At 42.4% G+C, this 17497-nt stretch overlaps 1 protein-coding gene across 2 annotated transcripts; it reads left to right on the top strand.

Annotated features, from left to right (window-relative positions):
• Positions 1-2972: 2972 nt before the first annotated feature.
• Positions 2973-17415, top strand: LOC109628367 (gap junction delta-2 protein-like). 2 transcript variants are annotated; one of them, XM_069510241.1, is made up of 3 exons: positions 2973-3195; positions 4904-4960; positions 16410-17415. In XM_069510241.1, exons 1-3 carry the CDS (start codon positions 3125-3127, stop codon positions 17272-17274), a joined length of 993 nt encoding a protein of 330 aa, XP_069366342.1. In that variant the 5' UTR covers positions 2973-3124; the 3' UTR covers positions 17275-17415. The 2 variants fall into 2 exon arrangements, with proteins under 2 accessions (XP_069366342.1, XP_019941007.1); XM_020085448.2 differs by lacking the exon at positions 4904-4960.
• The last annotated feature ends 82 nt before the right edge of the window (positions 17416-17497 follow it).

Below are 17497 nucleotides of genomic sequence, written 5' to 3'. Positions count from 1 at the left end.
TACACCTTGAATATTGATTGGCCCTGCAAGATATGTACAGGCACTTATGCAGGTAATGTTAAGGCACACATAATGTCAAAATGCACTAGTCATAAGTATGCACTATAAAATAAAGACTGTTACACAATTTAAATTACTTTTGTCCTTAATGTAAGTGTGTATATATATATATATATATGGTGATGCGTTATGATTGTGTGGGGACAGTATGTGTGTTGATGCATGCTCGAGCGGGCTGTTCTAGGTCACTGAAGACACACCTGCGTCGCTCTCTCTCTCACTCATGTGCCATCAAGCTCTGACGTCTCTTACGGAGAGGGACTACGACCGGCTGATGCCAGTGCTTCAGCTGCTCAATTCGCAACCCAAGCCCCTCACAAAACTCAAGCCATTACACCCCAGTGCCCGCCTCCCCCATCCCTTGCTCTCCTCAGCTGCACTCCTACGCTACGTGTCCTTGGTAAGGGAAAGACCCCAAATCACCCTGCCTTCCCCCCCAGAAGATGCTGAACTCACAAAATCCTCTCTTGCTCTCTGTTTCTCCCACACAGTCTTTTCTTTATTTCACACTCTCTTTCTCTCTCTCTTACACACACACAGGGATTTGCATTTATGCAGGCAGCAGTGTACAATAAGATCGATATCTAATGCACTGTTGAGGTTGTTGTGTAAGGGATTGTGAATCTGCTCACCTCACTGCTACCTGCTAGAATTTCGTAGCACAGGATTTGAGGATGTTAAGATGGTATTTCAATTTCTAAAATGCCTCAGATGCTTACACCTTTGTCTTGAACAAATAAACTGTCAACAAGGAAAGCATGTCATCTGGAGTCAAAGAAGCATGAGTAAAAAGACACGCTCAGCAAATGAATTGAACTTGTCACCTAGAGCCACAATTTCATTCTGGTGTGCTGGTCTCATGTCATACCACTGCATCATTTACTTCTGCAGAAGTTGACTCAGTCCTTGATGGGATTGAATAGCCTCACTGCGACTCATCCCATGAAGACAAACGTAAGATTCCTTCATTTCTCTCATTGTTCATCTCTTTCCCCCTCTTGCACAAACATATTTTGGGTTTCTTGTGTTTGTCTACTGTACAGGCATGAGAGCATGCTGGATTAAACACCATACATCTGTGTGTAATGGAGGGAGACCATCCCACTTCCTCAGCACCTTCATATAAATCCAACGAATGCAGCTTTCAATGTCACAGCAAAGTACAATACGGCACTGATCTCTCCTGAGAGGGAGAGAGGGAGAGAGAGAGAGAGTGTGGGGGTTGTAATGGGGGAGAGGCAGGTAGGGGGGGTGGACTGAATGAGGAAGAGAAGATGAGGAGAGGAAATACAAAAAGGGTATGAGGGTTGGGTCATGGTAGGTGTGTTATCATCGCCAATACAGAAATATGGAGAGAAGGAGGAGATAGTTGGGGGATGGGGAGGAGCAGAACCACAATTCTCCTGTAATCCCCCACATGGAAGCCTGGGCTAGATGATGTGTGACAGAGTGGGAAAACAGAGGAAGAGTGTGGGAAACACGGCTGAGCAGCGAGGACAGGCTGCAGAGGGAAACGTTCAGATCACAAATCCCTTCTCACTGTGCAACATCAGGCAGGAACAGGCACAGCAGTACGGTGGGAGGCGTTCTTGCAAGCATAAGTGAAGCAGCGATCAGGGTAGCAATCCAAGCACATTTACCAGAGGAGGGAGGGGGTGAGCGAGAGAGAGAGAGAGAGAGAGCTGATCTTTGAGAGGAGGAAGGGGGGGTTGTTGCATGCTCACACAGACAGAGATAGAGTGATTCCATGAGCAAGGAGGAGACAGAGGCTGAGAGGGAGAGCACAAGGCATAGATGGGGAGCGAGCACTGAGACAGAAGTAGTTGGCATGACTGAGATCTGCACACAAACGTGAGCAAAGAAGGGAGGAGGGAGGAGAGGGGAGGTTGAAGGAGAGCCGGAGGAGAGGAAGAGAGAGAGAGAGAGAGAGAGAGAGAGAGAGGGATGCAAGATGATGGAACCCAGAAATAGGCTTCACAAGGCAGCTCCTCATCCCGGCTCTCTGCGGCAGACGTGACTCTGGGCACTGGACTGTGCTGAAATTAGCCAGGGGGACAACACAGGACAGCAGGTCTGCAGCAGCACACACCGCCTTGGTTCAGCATCACTGGATGCAGCTCGGCAGCTGATTTATTACTGAGGGGCTGGGTGGTATAGCGTGTTTGTGTGTGCGGCTCTGAGTGTGTGTATGCAGGGTTTTTATGGGTTCTTGAAGTGCTCGGAGCTGTGGGAGCAACCATTCCTTCAATCGTAAAATGACATTCAGCAGGCAGGGGCTTTGTGTGCTGGTGTGCATCTGCAGTCCTCAGTAGGAAGTGGGAGAGTGGGATTGTCATCGAGTGCAAGTGTGTGTCTTGTCGGTGCTGTTTACTGAGGTGAGCCAAGCAGGAGCAGATATATGCAGTGTGTGTGTGTTTAGGTTAGAGTAGCAAGGGTGCAGCAAAGGCAAAGATCCTACACAATGCAAGGACAAGTGCAGAGCAGCACTGATGGCAGGGAGTGCAGCTGAAGTACAAGGAGTGCCCTGTGGGTAGGGTGGAGGACGAAGGCAGGGACGGACGGAGGAAGAGGAGAGAAGAGCGAGGGGACGAAGAGAGGCGAACGGAACAGAGAGGGTGATCATGGCTGTCATATGGTGAGCTATAGCATATGCTGTAGCGCAGAACAGACTGGTGCGGCAGGGAGAGGACAAGCATCACTGCATAGGGGAGGGGGAGAGGCTGGGGGAGAGAGGAGGGGGAGGCAATCAGCTCAGCACCTCTCCTCCACCAAGGAAGAGGAGCACAACGGGACGGGCCCAGGAGAAGACACTCAGTCACACACACAAACAGTCAAAGACACACTGACGGGGGGCCAGGTCTGCTTGCAGAGGTCAAAAGGGAGCTGGTGTGTGACAGAGGGGGTTGTGGGTACCTCCGCTGGTTGGCAGGTCCACAAGAGCTCAGGCTGGTCCTGAGAAGAAGAAGAAGAAAAAGAAGAGGAGGAGGAAGGAGTCTGTTGGAGAGAGTGGGGTCGGAGCCCCAGGTGCTTTTTCCTCTGACAGCTCTGCCACTTTTCCATCACCATGGGAGAATGGACGATTTTGGAGAGGCTGCTGGAGGCGGCTGTCCAGCAGCACTCCACCATGATTGGAAGGTAGGACACTGATTGATTTGTGTGTAAATGTTTTATTAACCAATTTTGTGTCTGTTTTTTTTTTTTTTTTTTTTTTAGAATGATGAGCTGAGTGTTTTTTTTACGCATACACATAAAAATTTAATTCTGTATGTATCAGTTGGCATCCCTACAGAGAACCACCCACCTCAGGCTTGTCCCAGTACTCTCCTCTGTTCTACAGTCCCCCACAGTGATCCTTGCCTCCCCCACATCCTCTCATCATCCCTGCTCTCCTCATCCTTATTCTCAACACTGGCTCTTATTTAAGGGATAAACTAATTGCGCATGATCAATAGCAGGCTTCACCAGGCATTACAGTTAATTCAGAGAGCTTCCTGTGTTAATACTATAGCCTTGCTATTGATAGATTACACTTTATACCGTTGGCCAATGACCAATAGGACAGAAGGAGGAGAGGGGAGTGGGAGTAAGGGGAGAGCAGAGGTGCAGAGGATGAAAGGATTGTGAACAAGCAGGTGTGGAAGGTAGAATCAAAGGGGAGTAGATGGATCTGAACTGTGTGAACTTAAGAGTGAACATTTTAAATAAAAGTTCAATTTATTTGTCCTCATCAGCAGACACTTACTTTAATCATAATAACACAGATAAAATACTTTCTTATTTTTTGTTTCAGTGATTCGTGGTGGAGGGTTGAACAGATGAGCTTTTAGGTTGATTAGCAGTGGAGATATGCCATGGAGACACGCTGTAAAATCTGTGTGAAAAATGTGCTCCACATCATCTCTGTGTGATAAATTAAATGTAAAAGTGGAAATTTCCACCCATTAAGCACAATCCACATGTCACGCTGTGATGCTCATTTGGAAAAGTGAAGAGTCATCGTGCCTTTAGCCTGTGAACCCTGGATGTATAGATTTGTTAATTGAAAATTGCTTTTCAGCGAAAAAATACAATGCCACGAATTTGACTGCACTGCTGTGTTCATTTGTCCAGACCACAACAAGGGTATGGTCTAATCTCTCTACAGCAGCTTTATGTGAGTGAGTGTGTGAGAGAAAAAGAGTGTCTTGATGGATTGAAAATTGGCTCATGAGTTCCTTCAAATGCTTCAAAATCCAGGACGTTGTAACTGCATCAGAGCGCCAGAGATGATGTGTGCCACTTTACACCAAAAACATGTGCTGATCAGGAATCGGAAACTATGCCAGATGGAGATTTTCTTTCCAACCAAACACTACACCAAGTCATTTCAGTGAGTTCTTCCTGGGTGGTTGAATAAAGTGTGTTAACCAATGAAATCACCTGGTCTAGTCTAGTGGAATGAAAACCTACATGAAATGGAGCATGTTGACTTGATTTAAAGATGCATTGAGGAATATCTTGAACCATTTAATCCAACAACTCCTTCCTGCTTCCTGGGTTGGTGGTGTTGCTGCTACCACTGAGAATCAACATCCCACTTTGAGGCTGGTTGCAGCGTTCAGCCGCGTTGTTTTGGTTTTACAGGAGCGACAAAACCAAAACGGTGTTGTACATAAATATAGCTTCTTCCCAGCAGAGAAGCTGAACGCTAACTGTACACCAACGATCCAAAATGCCAAAGGGCCGAAGAAGTGAAGAATGTTGGACACGTAGCACACCAAAAACATACTCACATTTTTTTCTCATGAGCTGGGTGACCAAACAGGGGCTAAATGCCAGTGAATATTGGGATTACATCCAACAGGTGGCCAGAAAAAGGAGACCAAAGGGATGTCCGTGTTGCTCTGTTTCTGCTGGATATGTAAGTAGGCAACTGTTTGCTAACATGTTAGCCATAACAACTTCATAAGCTAACTGCTAACTGTTGTGAACATGTTCTGGAGTCTTTCCGCCCCCTAGTGGTCAACAATTACTTAATGCAGCTTTAAAATCCAGCCCTGGCAACTGAATCGTTGAAACCCTGGAAAAATGGTGAAAATCAACCTTTGGGTGATTCATTGACTGTAAGCCACCTACAGTTTTTACAGAGGCACAGAGGCAACTCTCAATTTGTCTGCTACAAAAAGTCACAATGAATACTCTGATGATGTAATGGCTTCCTCTTACATGCTTAATTTGAGCTATTTGTTGATCATGCACTTCACTGGCTGAACATTACAAAGGGTTCCATGAATACCTGAAATACATTTAGTAAAAGGAGCTTTTGCTAATCTTGGTCAATTTATTCACCAACTTTCATTCATCATATGATAGAGGATACTAGATTAATTACCCACCTTCCAAAATGGCACAGAATTAGACAGTCAGATGATAGCTGTAAAAGGATTTGATCATGAAAGAAGTAGTTTCTATGATGCCCACAGTTATGTGCTGCTGTGATGAAAGCAGTGAAATGCTCTGTAAATGATCCCTGTGTGTTTTGGCTTCCCTCAGACTGTGTTTGTCCTACAAGGCTCTGTAGTTTACCCTAGAGTATTAGCTGTAACATTAGCTGCTTTCCAATGAGGTTCTCTCCCACTCTGCTTGTCCATGCCATGCGAGCCAAGAAGCATTGTCTTTGGAGTCACTTTGGACAGTATTTTGTGTGTGTTTTGAGAATTCTAGGCTGTAGCTCCCCAAAGTTTTTTTCATCCTCGCCAAACCGATATTGATTTTGTCTCTTATAGTTAGCCTGTTTGCAGGATTAAAACATTTTTTTTACTGAGAATTCTTGTTGGACACAGAGACCTTGGGTTAGGGTGGATTACTGTAAAATTAAGTGATGGTCTGGACCTTGGCTTTTTACCTGTAGGAAGGCATTCTTTGATATCAGATATCAGACATTCTTAGGCAATCTCATTTACACAAAATTACTAAAGATAAAGACTTGACTCCTAATCCAAAGCATGTGTCTGCATGGTCAGGAAATCAGTGACTCTTAATATTTAAATTATCCGAATGATGCTTTTGGATGTACCAGCAATTTGGAGAATTGTTCACCACTGGCACAGTTTTGTGCTGTAAAGGTGCCTCCTAGATTGTTTATGAGCAACTCCACACTAAATCACAAATCGAGTCAAAATTGTTGCACTGACCTCTATGGGTTGAAAGGTTCAAGTCTGTTGCACTACTGACCACACCCAACTGTGTCGTTGGGTGTGGTCAGGTGTGGACACAACCAACTGTGTGTAGTATTGCACTGTTGTGCATTGTGAAGTCTTGCACTTCACAGGGTGTGGCCGCAGCATGCAGCGACTGCTAGATGGCACCACAAATAGGATGTTCAGCCTTTGTGTAGTGTCTCTTTGAAGAGTTTGCATGTGTGCGCTTTCCAAGGATGGAGTTCCAAAGAACAGAACAGTGATATCTCCCTATGGCTGACGAGTCTCCCCTGCATCAAAAGTTTGGAACATGGTTGCATGTCAGTCATCTGTTTGAGTGCCAACCCTCCCTCTTGCAACGCGAGGATGTACTTCGAGAAACTGTCAGATAGCAATGTTGGAGTCTAGACTGTCTGATCCAGCTACAATTAAGCTACTTCTTAATTGTAGGTTTTAAGCTAACCTATGCCTCTTGCATAGGATAGATAATTAGCGTAGGAATACAGAACAGTGGTAAAAATAGAAATGGTACAATTCTACGCATTGGCATAGGTTAGCTTAATTATGGTCTTTGAAAGAGACAGACTTGAGAGTTGCTTCTGTGCCTCTGACTAACCACAGGTGGCTTGCATAATATGACTCATTCAAAGATGAATGTTTTGTGATTTCCATGAGCCTGACTTCTAACCGATGTAGAGTTTGTGTGCATGGATAACCAATGAATATAATCCTCTATCACACACTGAGAAGAATCATTGTCTACATAAATAACCTCATTCTCCAGCCCAAACCAAATTCACTGTAAATTCACAGTTTTAATGATCCTGGGGTGGACTTTCTTACTCTGTGTGCTAATAAGGTGAATTAACTGAGTTACTACTCTTGGGTGGGCAGATGTATCCTGCCAGCAGTTGATGACACAACCAGATTAAAAACTTGGTACACGCAATAAAAATAGAGTTTCACAATGGTTTCTATTAATATTTGTAACTCGTTTTTTGTGTACTTTAATTGAAGCAAATATCTTTCTGCAGAAAAGCTGAAAATCATACAAATATTTTCATTTGCTGGTAGGTCTGGAGTGGCCTATAATCATGTTCAAACTGTTTCTACGCTTAAAAATGTTATGTAAATGTTTCCGTCCTCTTTGTTAATCCTCTGTGTCAGCACAGTTTGAACACCTCCGCAATATTCTTGTCCAAATAAGTCGTGATTGTTCCAGTTGCACAAACAACTGCTTGTACGCTCTGCCAATCTACCAAAAACAGAGATATGTCCACATGACACTTAAGTGAAAGTGGCATTTCTTTTGCATCTCAGGTCATCTGTCTGTGTGTCCTTTCAATAGGGTTCTGTTTTTTAAGATTTAGATTACTTACAAAACACGGCCTACTTCATATTTTCTTTTTCACATGTGGTGCTCAGATATTTTGCCGACCACAGCTGTGTCTGACTCGTAAAAAATAAATAAATCGCGTTCTACCGTGACAGAAGGACCCCTTTTTAGTTTGAGGCTTTCACCTTGCAGGTAGGAAGGAAAAGAGAAAGATGTTGATGCATCTTCTCCTACACTGCAATGCCGTAGTGAGGTCAGTGCCAAAGACAAGTAGAGTGCGAAAAAGAGGCAGAGATAATGGAGGACTAGAGTTATCTATGGAAAAAACAAAATAGGATAAAGGTTGCTGGATGAGAGGGGAGGACGTGAGATGTAGACGCATAACAAAAAAGGAACTGAGGGTAAAAGTAGGAGACAGAGGACGGAAGAGAGTTTTACCTCTGCAGAGGTTTAGCGGAGAATCTGTGTCAGAGCTCCTTCACATTCCACTGAATTGAATATTCTTACTCTTGTTAAAGGTGTGGATGATGGTATTCTGAAATTACGGAATGCAAATTACATGCAATACTCAGCATCTATATGCAAGAGCTGCAGTGCAGGTTTGGCATCTTAAATAAGAGGCAGCAGTATTTTGCATTATATTTTTGTGTATATCATACAATAGCTGATTTAAAGTGCATTCTAATTTGGCTGTATTTTAAATTGTGTAGAATGTAATAATTTCTTTATATATTTGCTTGCTAACTTTACATTATTCAACACCTATCAATCTCCACTTGAATGTTATAAATACATCATAAAAGCTTAATAAGTGTTATGTGGCCCATGTTGCAGGTCGGGATGGATGTCAAGCCATTCATCAAAAATGTATGAAGGTTTGACCAGCCTTTTAATGTAATGGACTAAGTAATACATACAATAGCTTGTTGTCCTTTATCCTGTTGTTTATATGGAATGAAAAATACATGAATGGAAAGGATTGAAAGGTTTGACAAAGCCAAATACGTCAACGTCCTTGTTTGTGAGCTCTAAAAGCAACAATCTGCTCCTTTGGCCTGAGGTTGTTCGCTCCTGTAGTTTTCATGGACATATTTGAGTTCTCTCTCGGCCTGCACTTTTCCTAAATAGGTCAGGATATCCACAAGAAGAAGGTACCCTACTTCGAGAAGGCACCCTACTTCTCCCAAAATAATCTGAGATGTAGAAACTGCTTTGATTGAAGGCATCATTCTGTGTAATAATAAACTGGAACAAACACAGTATTTCATGTATCATTAATAGTCATCTCCCTGGATAAAATCTATACTGTGCGGGGAGATTGTGTTGCAAAGCCAAACAAACAAGGCTATATGTCAGCATTTGGCAGGATTAGTAATCCATCATACCACACTGTCTTTCAAATTAAACCATTTTCCGCGCATCCAGAGTTGTCATTAGTTTATTTGTGCAGCAATCCCCGATGTTGAATGCTATTGATTATAATGTCTGACGGGGGGATTTTGCCGGTAAAGCTGACCTCAGCTTTCATTCAGCGCAGGCTATTATTCACCCAGCAACACATCAATGGTGTGTGTATGAGCTTTACTAGCCGTGTAATATTCTTCTATACATTGCCTGATCTGAAAGTAATTTTGTTCCAATGATTTTCCCCACGTGTTGAAATTCATTAAGTATAGGATGTTGTTTTTATTCTGACCTGGAAGCTTGTTTTTAGATTCTAAATATATATTCCAAAGTTAAGTAAAGATACACTGTACAACCATAGACGTATACATCCCTATACATTTAACTATAATCAATATTTTAAAACATATAAAGGTTTTTCATTATAGGCAAGTTATTAATGTGGTCAGTGAACACCAAAATGTGAATTAGACAGTCAATTGGTGTATTTTTGAATTTCATTTGTTTGTAGTGTAATTACGATAATTTTAATTGTCAGAGTAGATTCAAATTAACACTGCGCACAACACTACTAAACTAACATTTTAAAAGCTGAAAACAAATCTATATTTTCTTTGATAAGCAATGGACTAAAAAAAGGTTCCCATCAGATCTATGGTGATTTCACTGTCTTTTAGCTAATTATTTTCAATATGAATTGACTGCTGTCATCCCCTTGTGTATAGTTGCAGGCAGCTGAGCTGTGCATGATCTCTACTAGCTCCTAACATCCGACAAATAAACTGAGCAACTAGCTGGTGAACACATGTAGCTGCTGAATAGTTAATTCAAACCAGAGCTAACAGAGAGATTGAATGTGTAAATAAGCAGCTGGTTGCTTATACGTCCATGAACCTACACCTCAGGTAGAGGTTACACCTTAGCAGCAGAAAACATTTGCACACAAACCTTAAAGCTAAGTGACCTTCTCACATCTACTTATAAAAACTAGTTTCATGTTTCTTCCATTATTAACAGTGAGTTAAAATGCCCCAAAAGTAAAGGTTAGACATGCTGCACAGCGCTCTCATGAAAAACAAAAAAGTAGGAAACTTACCAGCTGATATTGGTTCTTTTCAGCAGTGAAATGAAAACTGTGAAACGTGACATTGTAGTTTCCACCGTTAACTCTGTAGCAATACTTCATCCATTTTGGGATTCATAACTATTTTTTGATTTTCAGTGGAATTTTTGTTCAAATTGGTTTGAAATGAACAGTACTAACACAACCAGCATCAGTCAGACATAAAATTATGAACATTTCATTGTTCATGTCAGGTCAGATTTATGTCTGCCCATATCAGCCCTCTATGTTTGACTCTGTTCTCACAAGCTGGCCAAGTGGGCCAATGCCTGGTGAGCCGAGTGAGTGACCATTACGACTGAGGAGGGGAAGTCATGTCAGTCCCGTGTGCTTCTGGGTAATTTTTTGCCGGTTTGAGCAACATTAAAATCTGCATAAGAGGACTGAAATTTGAAACTTGCTGTCTTTTACAATTAAATTATATTTAAGACAAATTCACACCACACAACACACAACTCTTAATAACCCAGATTGTGTTAATCAACTGCAGCAGATATATTAACTTGACCATGAGGCCCATCATGTATTTCAAACAACAATTTAAAGTGGCTGATAAAAATACCATAAAAGCCTATATTAACCTGCAGAGATTAATTCACAACATTTACTGATTTATTCTGATGTGTAGGCTTCCTTTAGGGTTTGTAGCACATCATTCAAGAAGCTGAAGAAATGCTTTTATTTTTCTATTTTCGAGGAAAATGTGTTGACATGTAGCAGTGCTCATCGCTCTAAATACAGAGTAGCCGCAATGTGATTTATGAAATATTCTGAAAATATGTATTGACCCAATCAGCACAAACATTGGGACCTTTGGGAAATGCTGATACCATTAATTTTAATGTTTTTAACTTTCAGATAGAAAGCCTTCTGTGTAAAGTTTCCCCCGTTAGCTATAATAAAGATGAAAGTGCGATTTTAGTCAAAAGGCTAATTTTAGATGGCATGGAGACAAATAGATGGAGGAAGGCTGCATCTGGTATACACTGCATCATCATCACCACGCATGGTTGAGCTGTGCAATGACTTTATGGAAAAGTTGTGTGCAGAGTTTCTTCAAACACAATATCCTCCAGCTTTGGACTGCACTTTACTTGTGATGATTTTTTTCTTTTCTTTTACTTTCTACTCCACTTAGCCTTGTGTTACATGTTCTCATTTAGTTTTGAATATTTTTAAGTAAGTAATCAACAACGAGAGCAGAATTGGTCCACTGATCCAATCAGAAACAATAGACCCCACCTCCTTCAACAATAGAAAAGCTCAGCAGCAGATATGCGCCAGTGCGGAGACTCAGCCATAATGATGTAGTAAATTTATTAGTTTGCGATTACTTTTAATACTTTATTTCTATTTAAAAGCAAGTGCTGCATTACTTTTACACAAGTAGAAAAGTTCCCTTTCGTCATGTAAATGTGCCAGATTTAGCCACACAGGCTAATTTTCCTCTGTTGTCCCTGGCAGGTTAATGTCATGAAAGAAAACCATTAGAATAAAATATACAGAAGCACATGAGCATATAAACACAGAAAAAGAGTTGAGAAATTTGATGATTCTTAGTTTCAGGTATGTTCTGCTAATACTGACTGGCCGCAGGTATTTAATGCTTATAGATTGACTCTATGATGTGCCTTCCTCATTTTTTTTAATGCTCTCAGTAAAATATTGCTGATTGTTTTTGAAGAAGAAGCCAGAAATAAGTGAACCACTGCTTCTGAAGTCACTCAAATTTGTCTTAAATTAGTGTGTTCGTCATACCAACTCTTCGTGGCGCCTCCGGTGGTCATGCATGTCTGCTTGATACGTGGGCAAGACCTGATCGTATTAAACAGTTTGAGAGACAAACAGTAGATGAGGGGCGAGTGGAAAGAAATATCTGCGCCCTGACAGTTAAGCTGCCTAATTTCTCTGCCTGCTGAGGTCTTTATTCCTTATGAGCTGCCATCAGCAATCAGTAGAGCTTAGTATAAAGACTGTATGGGCGGGAGGAATATTTTTACTCAGGGTCTCTGCACAGATTACACTGAACTCACTCGTCTTTTAGAGGACATTCTGTGTACCTACATGTGCAGAGATATGTGTGTTTGTTAATATTGACACAGAAACAATCAAGAATGATTTTTTATTTAGTATGTGTGTATGAGAGTGTGTATGCGCGTGAGAGTAGAAGAAGTGTGCGTGTTTCCCATTGCATCTGCTGCTGTGCTCCGGGTCATATCTGTCCCTGGAGGCTGGTGACAGCAGCTGCTGTATGAATGAAGGTATGTGTGGGTGTGTGGGTGTCTGTGTGTGTGTGTGTCAGTGTGTAAAAGCCTCTGGGAAAGAGGGAGCCTGCATGTCCAGCCGATACACCAGCTGAAGAGCAGTTATCGTTCCACTACACACACACTCATACAGGTCAGTCAGCTGCCTACAGATCAGTCTTCAGAGTTCTGCAGCCGTGAAGCATCGTGTCCTTAATCTTTACTCTGTCTTCTTGTTAGCTGTGAGCTGCTGTTGGTCTTTGCACTGTGTGAAAATGCCAGCTGTCAGCGATGCAACAGAGGAAAGTGAAAATAAGGAAAGGGTCTAACGTGTTGAGATTAAATAAGTCTTAAGAATACTAATAATGAGTCTGAACTGAGAGGATGTCCTACAGGAAGCAAGCAGCTCATGGTGTCTGGAAGCATGTGCATCCTCTTCATGTTGTCCTTTTTGAATTGACTCAGCAAGTGGTCCTCTTTTCATATTCAGCCCCTCAGGATTGAGATGCTAAAAATTGTGAAAAATCCTTTTCATCATTTATGGGAGTTATTGAATATTCTGCAGGTTCAGGCCGTGGAGCTTTCTCACCCGAAACTGCTCAAACACACAGTATTGGCTCGTTACTCCGCAGTGCTTAAAACACTGATGTTTGCAGATAACCTTCGTCCACATGCTTTCTGCTAATGCAGCAATCTGCCCTGTGCTGGTTATCCTGTCGTCCAGCAGAGGAGTGCACACACGCACGCACAGATGCACACACACACACATGCATGCCTGCAAACGCACACAGCACTACACTCAATATTTGCAGTGTCTTGGAAATTTCTAAAGATCTAAAACTGCCCAGCAAACAAAGTCCAGAGTGATAACTGCAATACGTCAAACAGAAAATTCCAGTGAGCAAAAAGCTTTATCTATTGTGGTCCACAATATCCTCCCAGCCTTTTATTCTGCATCCAATCCAATCAATCCAACTCATGCATTGATAAAATGAACACACAAACAAAACAGTTTGTGCTTATAGGTGGTCAAAGGTACATTGTGTGAAGACATAAAGCGGCGAATTCATGGTGATAAGAATTATATCTATTTAATTTTGAATACACGTTTTCAAGCATGTTTCCGTAAAAATAACATAATTGAGTTTATACATCATGTTCAAACAAGCTGAGAAAACCAACTGAAGTGTGAATGTGAGCATTTCACACATAGTCTCACTTATGCCCATAAACTATAAACCATGTTTAGAAGGACATCTTTAAAACTTATAAATTAATAACATTTTCTTTATCAACAGTGACAAAAAACACATCTAAACAAAATAAAATGTCATAAAATAATCGTACATGTAATTGTAAATAATCTGGATTATTTCTGTGCATATTATACCTGTGTCATATTATTTCTGTTTTGTATTCTTGGGGGGTTCCTGTCTGAGAAAAAGCGATTGTGAAGGGACAGAATAAAATGTGCTAAACAACGAAAGAAATGACAACATTAACAAAAATGAAAAAAATTGAAGAAAACAACATCTTTGGATCCAGTGCAGCCTCATGAATATTATATGAATAGTACATGTTTGGATAAGGGATAACAGTGTTTACTCTGTAATGAGAAAGTCACAGCTCCGCACACAACATAAACAATATATTTCCAATTTAGTGGTATCTATTTTTATTTTGTTGAGCTCCCATAACAACTATTAATAATATAATTCCCCATCTGAAAAATATTAGATGTATATATTTAACATCAGCAAACACATTTGAACAAAAAAAGCCTTCCCAATCTCTGAGCGTGTGCAATATGCAGACATGTGGGTTGCAAGCAGACTTAGTGACATTTAGCTAATGCTGTTACGATGTAGTAATTATCCCTGGCATGGGATGAGTCTCAGCAGAAAGTGAACACGGATATGCTGAATGCTTCATTTTATCTTTACAGTGCTTAACATCAGCAGTGCCGCAGATTCTCACAGACATGAGCTAATTTTAATATTCCCACTGTTATTTAAACAAATATTTGCATATAAACGTGCAGCATCGACTACAGATTTCTATCTCAGTGCAGCAGGATGCCTCAGATGACTCCATGTGGTGCAGAGAACCATCAATAACCTCAGGTCAAACCCACTGCTGTGAAATGACCAATACAGGCAGATACATCTGGCTCACAGCAAAGGATCAGAGAGTGTCTGAGCGTCCAAATAACATACATGACTTGCATTTGACTTCTGGAGGACCAAAGGTGCAGACAAGCTTTATTCTGCAGAGTTTTCCAAACACAATAAAAGTCAGTGTAGCATATCTACTAGCAGCTGCTCCGAGCACAGACGGCCTGACACGTGTGCCATTTTGCACAAGTCACACACATGGCTGATTCTCTCCTTTTGTCTCTGTGTCCTTGTGTCTGTCTTTGTCACACAAAAACACTCTCGCAGGTGGAGCAGAAACAGTCCTGCAGCGTCGCGCTGCTCTATTTTAAGTCTGTTTCACACTAACTCATGTTCCTGTGCTCTAACTCTTTACCAGTCTTCCGCTGGGCTCTCACGGACTGCCAATCCCAAAGGAGTAAAACACATTTAAGACCTTTCACTTTTTTCTCCCAACCTCTGTGTCTCCACCTCTTTTCCCTTGATTACACTCGTTTGCAGAAACTCACCTTTCACTAATTCACTCATTGCTGTAGTACCTGGCCGTAGACGGGATAAAAAGATGTGCTATGGAGTCTCATTTGATGTGTGGATAAAAACAATCATAAAAAGACACATATTTCATGGACATATTTAAAATGCAGAGGATTCATAACACCTACATCACATGACTTAAAGGCTAACAGCCATTTTTCCCAGTTGTTGTAATCCACGAGGTCCAATCTATCTCTGTCCCTTTAGTTACCTTGGGTGGCCTAAAACAAGTGTGTCCTCAGTAATCGGCTCCTCCGTGCAGGGAGCGTGCACAGCCACTGCATTGTGGCATAAATAGCGGGGAGCCCCATGATGTACAGGCTTTCGTCGCTCATTAGAAAGAGCTGACCGCGCAGTCCTAAAGCCTCAGTCTTCCTCCGCAGTGCCTCACAATGGATCGACACCAGAAGATAACACTATAGCGCACCAGTCTCTCAGAAGCCTAACAGCTGCACTGCTCTCCAGATTCAGTGGCCCCTGGACGCAGCTTTCTATCACTGCAGCGATGAAATAATGCTGCTCAACGGGAAGGCGCCCCACTCTTACCAGTAATTGGTGTCCACACGGTGACCCTCACAGGAGGAGATATGAGATGAGCCTCCATTTTAACAAATTTTAGGCGACATGAGTTTGTTCTCTGCAGCGGTTCAACGTGTATTCAATAGCTTTGCAACAGTGTAGAGATTAATGATAAGATAAAACAAAAGGGCAGGGATGCATCTCATTGGAAAAACACAACCCATTGATTTTATCACACTGTTCCTTGAATCAGTGAATAGCAGTCGCTGTGTAAGCACGTGTGTGTGTCTGCAGTCACACATGCTGATATCATGAATGCAATGTTCCATTTTAGCTCAGCAGTGAAGATGAGTGTGATACCACCTTTCGTCTGACAACCCCTCCAGTTACAGTCTTTTGTGATTAGTGAGCTTGTGTGTTATCTGGAGCGCAACTCCACCATCCTATGGTGTTGTTTGTCACGGCAGCTGAGTGAGAACACATGAAAACACACACACAATCATGCATGCTCATATATATAAATATATATATATATATATATATATATATACACACACACACAGATTTACATGTACAAAACTGTTTTCTTTTTTTTGCTTCTGATATGTAAGTATAAGATGAACGTAATGCTATTTGATCCCTTTAGTAGTATCTAACAATCCGCCACTCAAACAAACATGCAAAACAACATCACTTATTACATGAACCAGAACAACTCAGGCAATCATCACATTGTCAGAATCAGACCCAGATATTTCCTGAACCTCGGTGCATTTGCTAGATTTTAACTGACTCTGTCTTTCTCCCTTTCACCACCTCCCCTTCTGCCCTTTTCCTTCTCCCTCTGTCTCTCTGTAGGATCCTGCTGACAGTGGTGGTGATTTTCCGGATCCTGATAGTCGGCATAGTGGGGGAGAAGGTGTATGAAGATGAGCAAATCATGTTCATCTGCAACACCATGCAGCCTGGCTGCAACCAAGCCTGCTACGACAAGGCCTTCCCCATCTCGCACATCCGCTACTGGGTCTTTCAGATCATCCTGGTGTGCACACCGAGCCTGTGCTTCATCACGTATTCTGTTCATCAGTCCGCCAAGGCACGTGACCGAAGCTATTCTCTCCTGCATCCGTATATGGATCACCATGGTCACGGTCACCACGGTCGCCATCACGATCATCACGCTCGCAAGCTTCACTCTCGCAACATCAATGGCATCCTGATGCACCCTGACAGCAGTAAGGAGGATCATGACTGCCTGGAGGTCAAGGAGATCCCCAATGGACCCAGAGGACTCCCTCAAACACATAAGAGTTCTAAAGTGCGACGGCAGGAAGGCATCTCGCGTTTTTACGTCATCCAGGTAGTGTTCCGAAACGCGCTTGAGATTGGCTTTCTGGCCGGCCAGTACTTCCTGTATGGCTTCAACGTACCAGGGATGTTTGAGTGTGACCGGTACCCATGTGTGAAGGAGGTGGAGTGTTACGTGTCTCGTCCCACAGAAAAGACCGTGTTTCTGGTCTTTATGTTTGCTGTGAGTGGCATATGTGTGCTGCTCAACCTGGCTGAGCTCAACCACCTTGGCTGGAGGAAGATAAAGACGGCCATGCAAGGGGTGCAGGCTCGAAGGAAGTCCATTTGTGAAGTGCGCAAGAAGGATGTTTCACACCTGTCCCAGGCCCCCAACCTGGGCAGGACCCAGTCCAGTGAGTCAGCCTACGTCTGACAGAGGCTTGTCAGCCTGGGGGCTTGAGGACCTCTTAAATTTTGTAGAAGAGCTTTTCCCCGGCCCAGGACCCCAGACCATTAGGGCACAAAACTCACCACTGCATTATTATTCAGGAGCACAGACGGACAGACTGTGTGGTCATGATAAGGCATCAATTTACAAAGTAAAGACTTTGACACTTGAAGAGAGATGAATCACTTTCCTCGAAAAAAGCAACTGT

The sequence above is a fragment of the Paralichthys olivaceus genome, chromosome 15 (assembly GCF_024713975.1).
Source record: "Paralichthys olivaceus isolate ysfri-2021 chromosome 15, ASM2471397v2, whole genome shotgun sequence".
NCBI classification, from domain to species: domain Eukaryota; kingdom Metazoa; phylum Chordata; class Actinopteri; order Pleuronectiformes; family Paralichthyidae; genus Paralichthys; species Paralichthys olivaceus.
Note: the sequence above shows the minus strand (reverse complement) of the source record. Positions and strands in the feature narration are given on the sequence as shown.

What these genes read in the sequence shown, in the direction of transcription:
- LOC109628367 (XM_069510241.1), top strand. Translation starts at nt 3,125, where the DNA reads ATGGGAGAATGGACGATTTTGGAGAGGCTGCTGGAGGCGGCTGTCCAG. An exon ending in CACTCCACCATGATTGGAAG is followed by an intron (nt 3,196 to 4,903) that starts GTAGGACACTGA and finishes TACATCCAACAG; the next exon opens with GTGGCCAGAAAAAGGAGACC. An exon ending in GCTCTGTTTCTGCTGGATAT is followed by an intron (nt 4,961 to 16,409) that starts GTAAGTAGGCAA and finishes GTCTCTCTGTAG; the next exon opens with GATCCTGCTGACAGTGGTGG.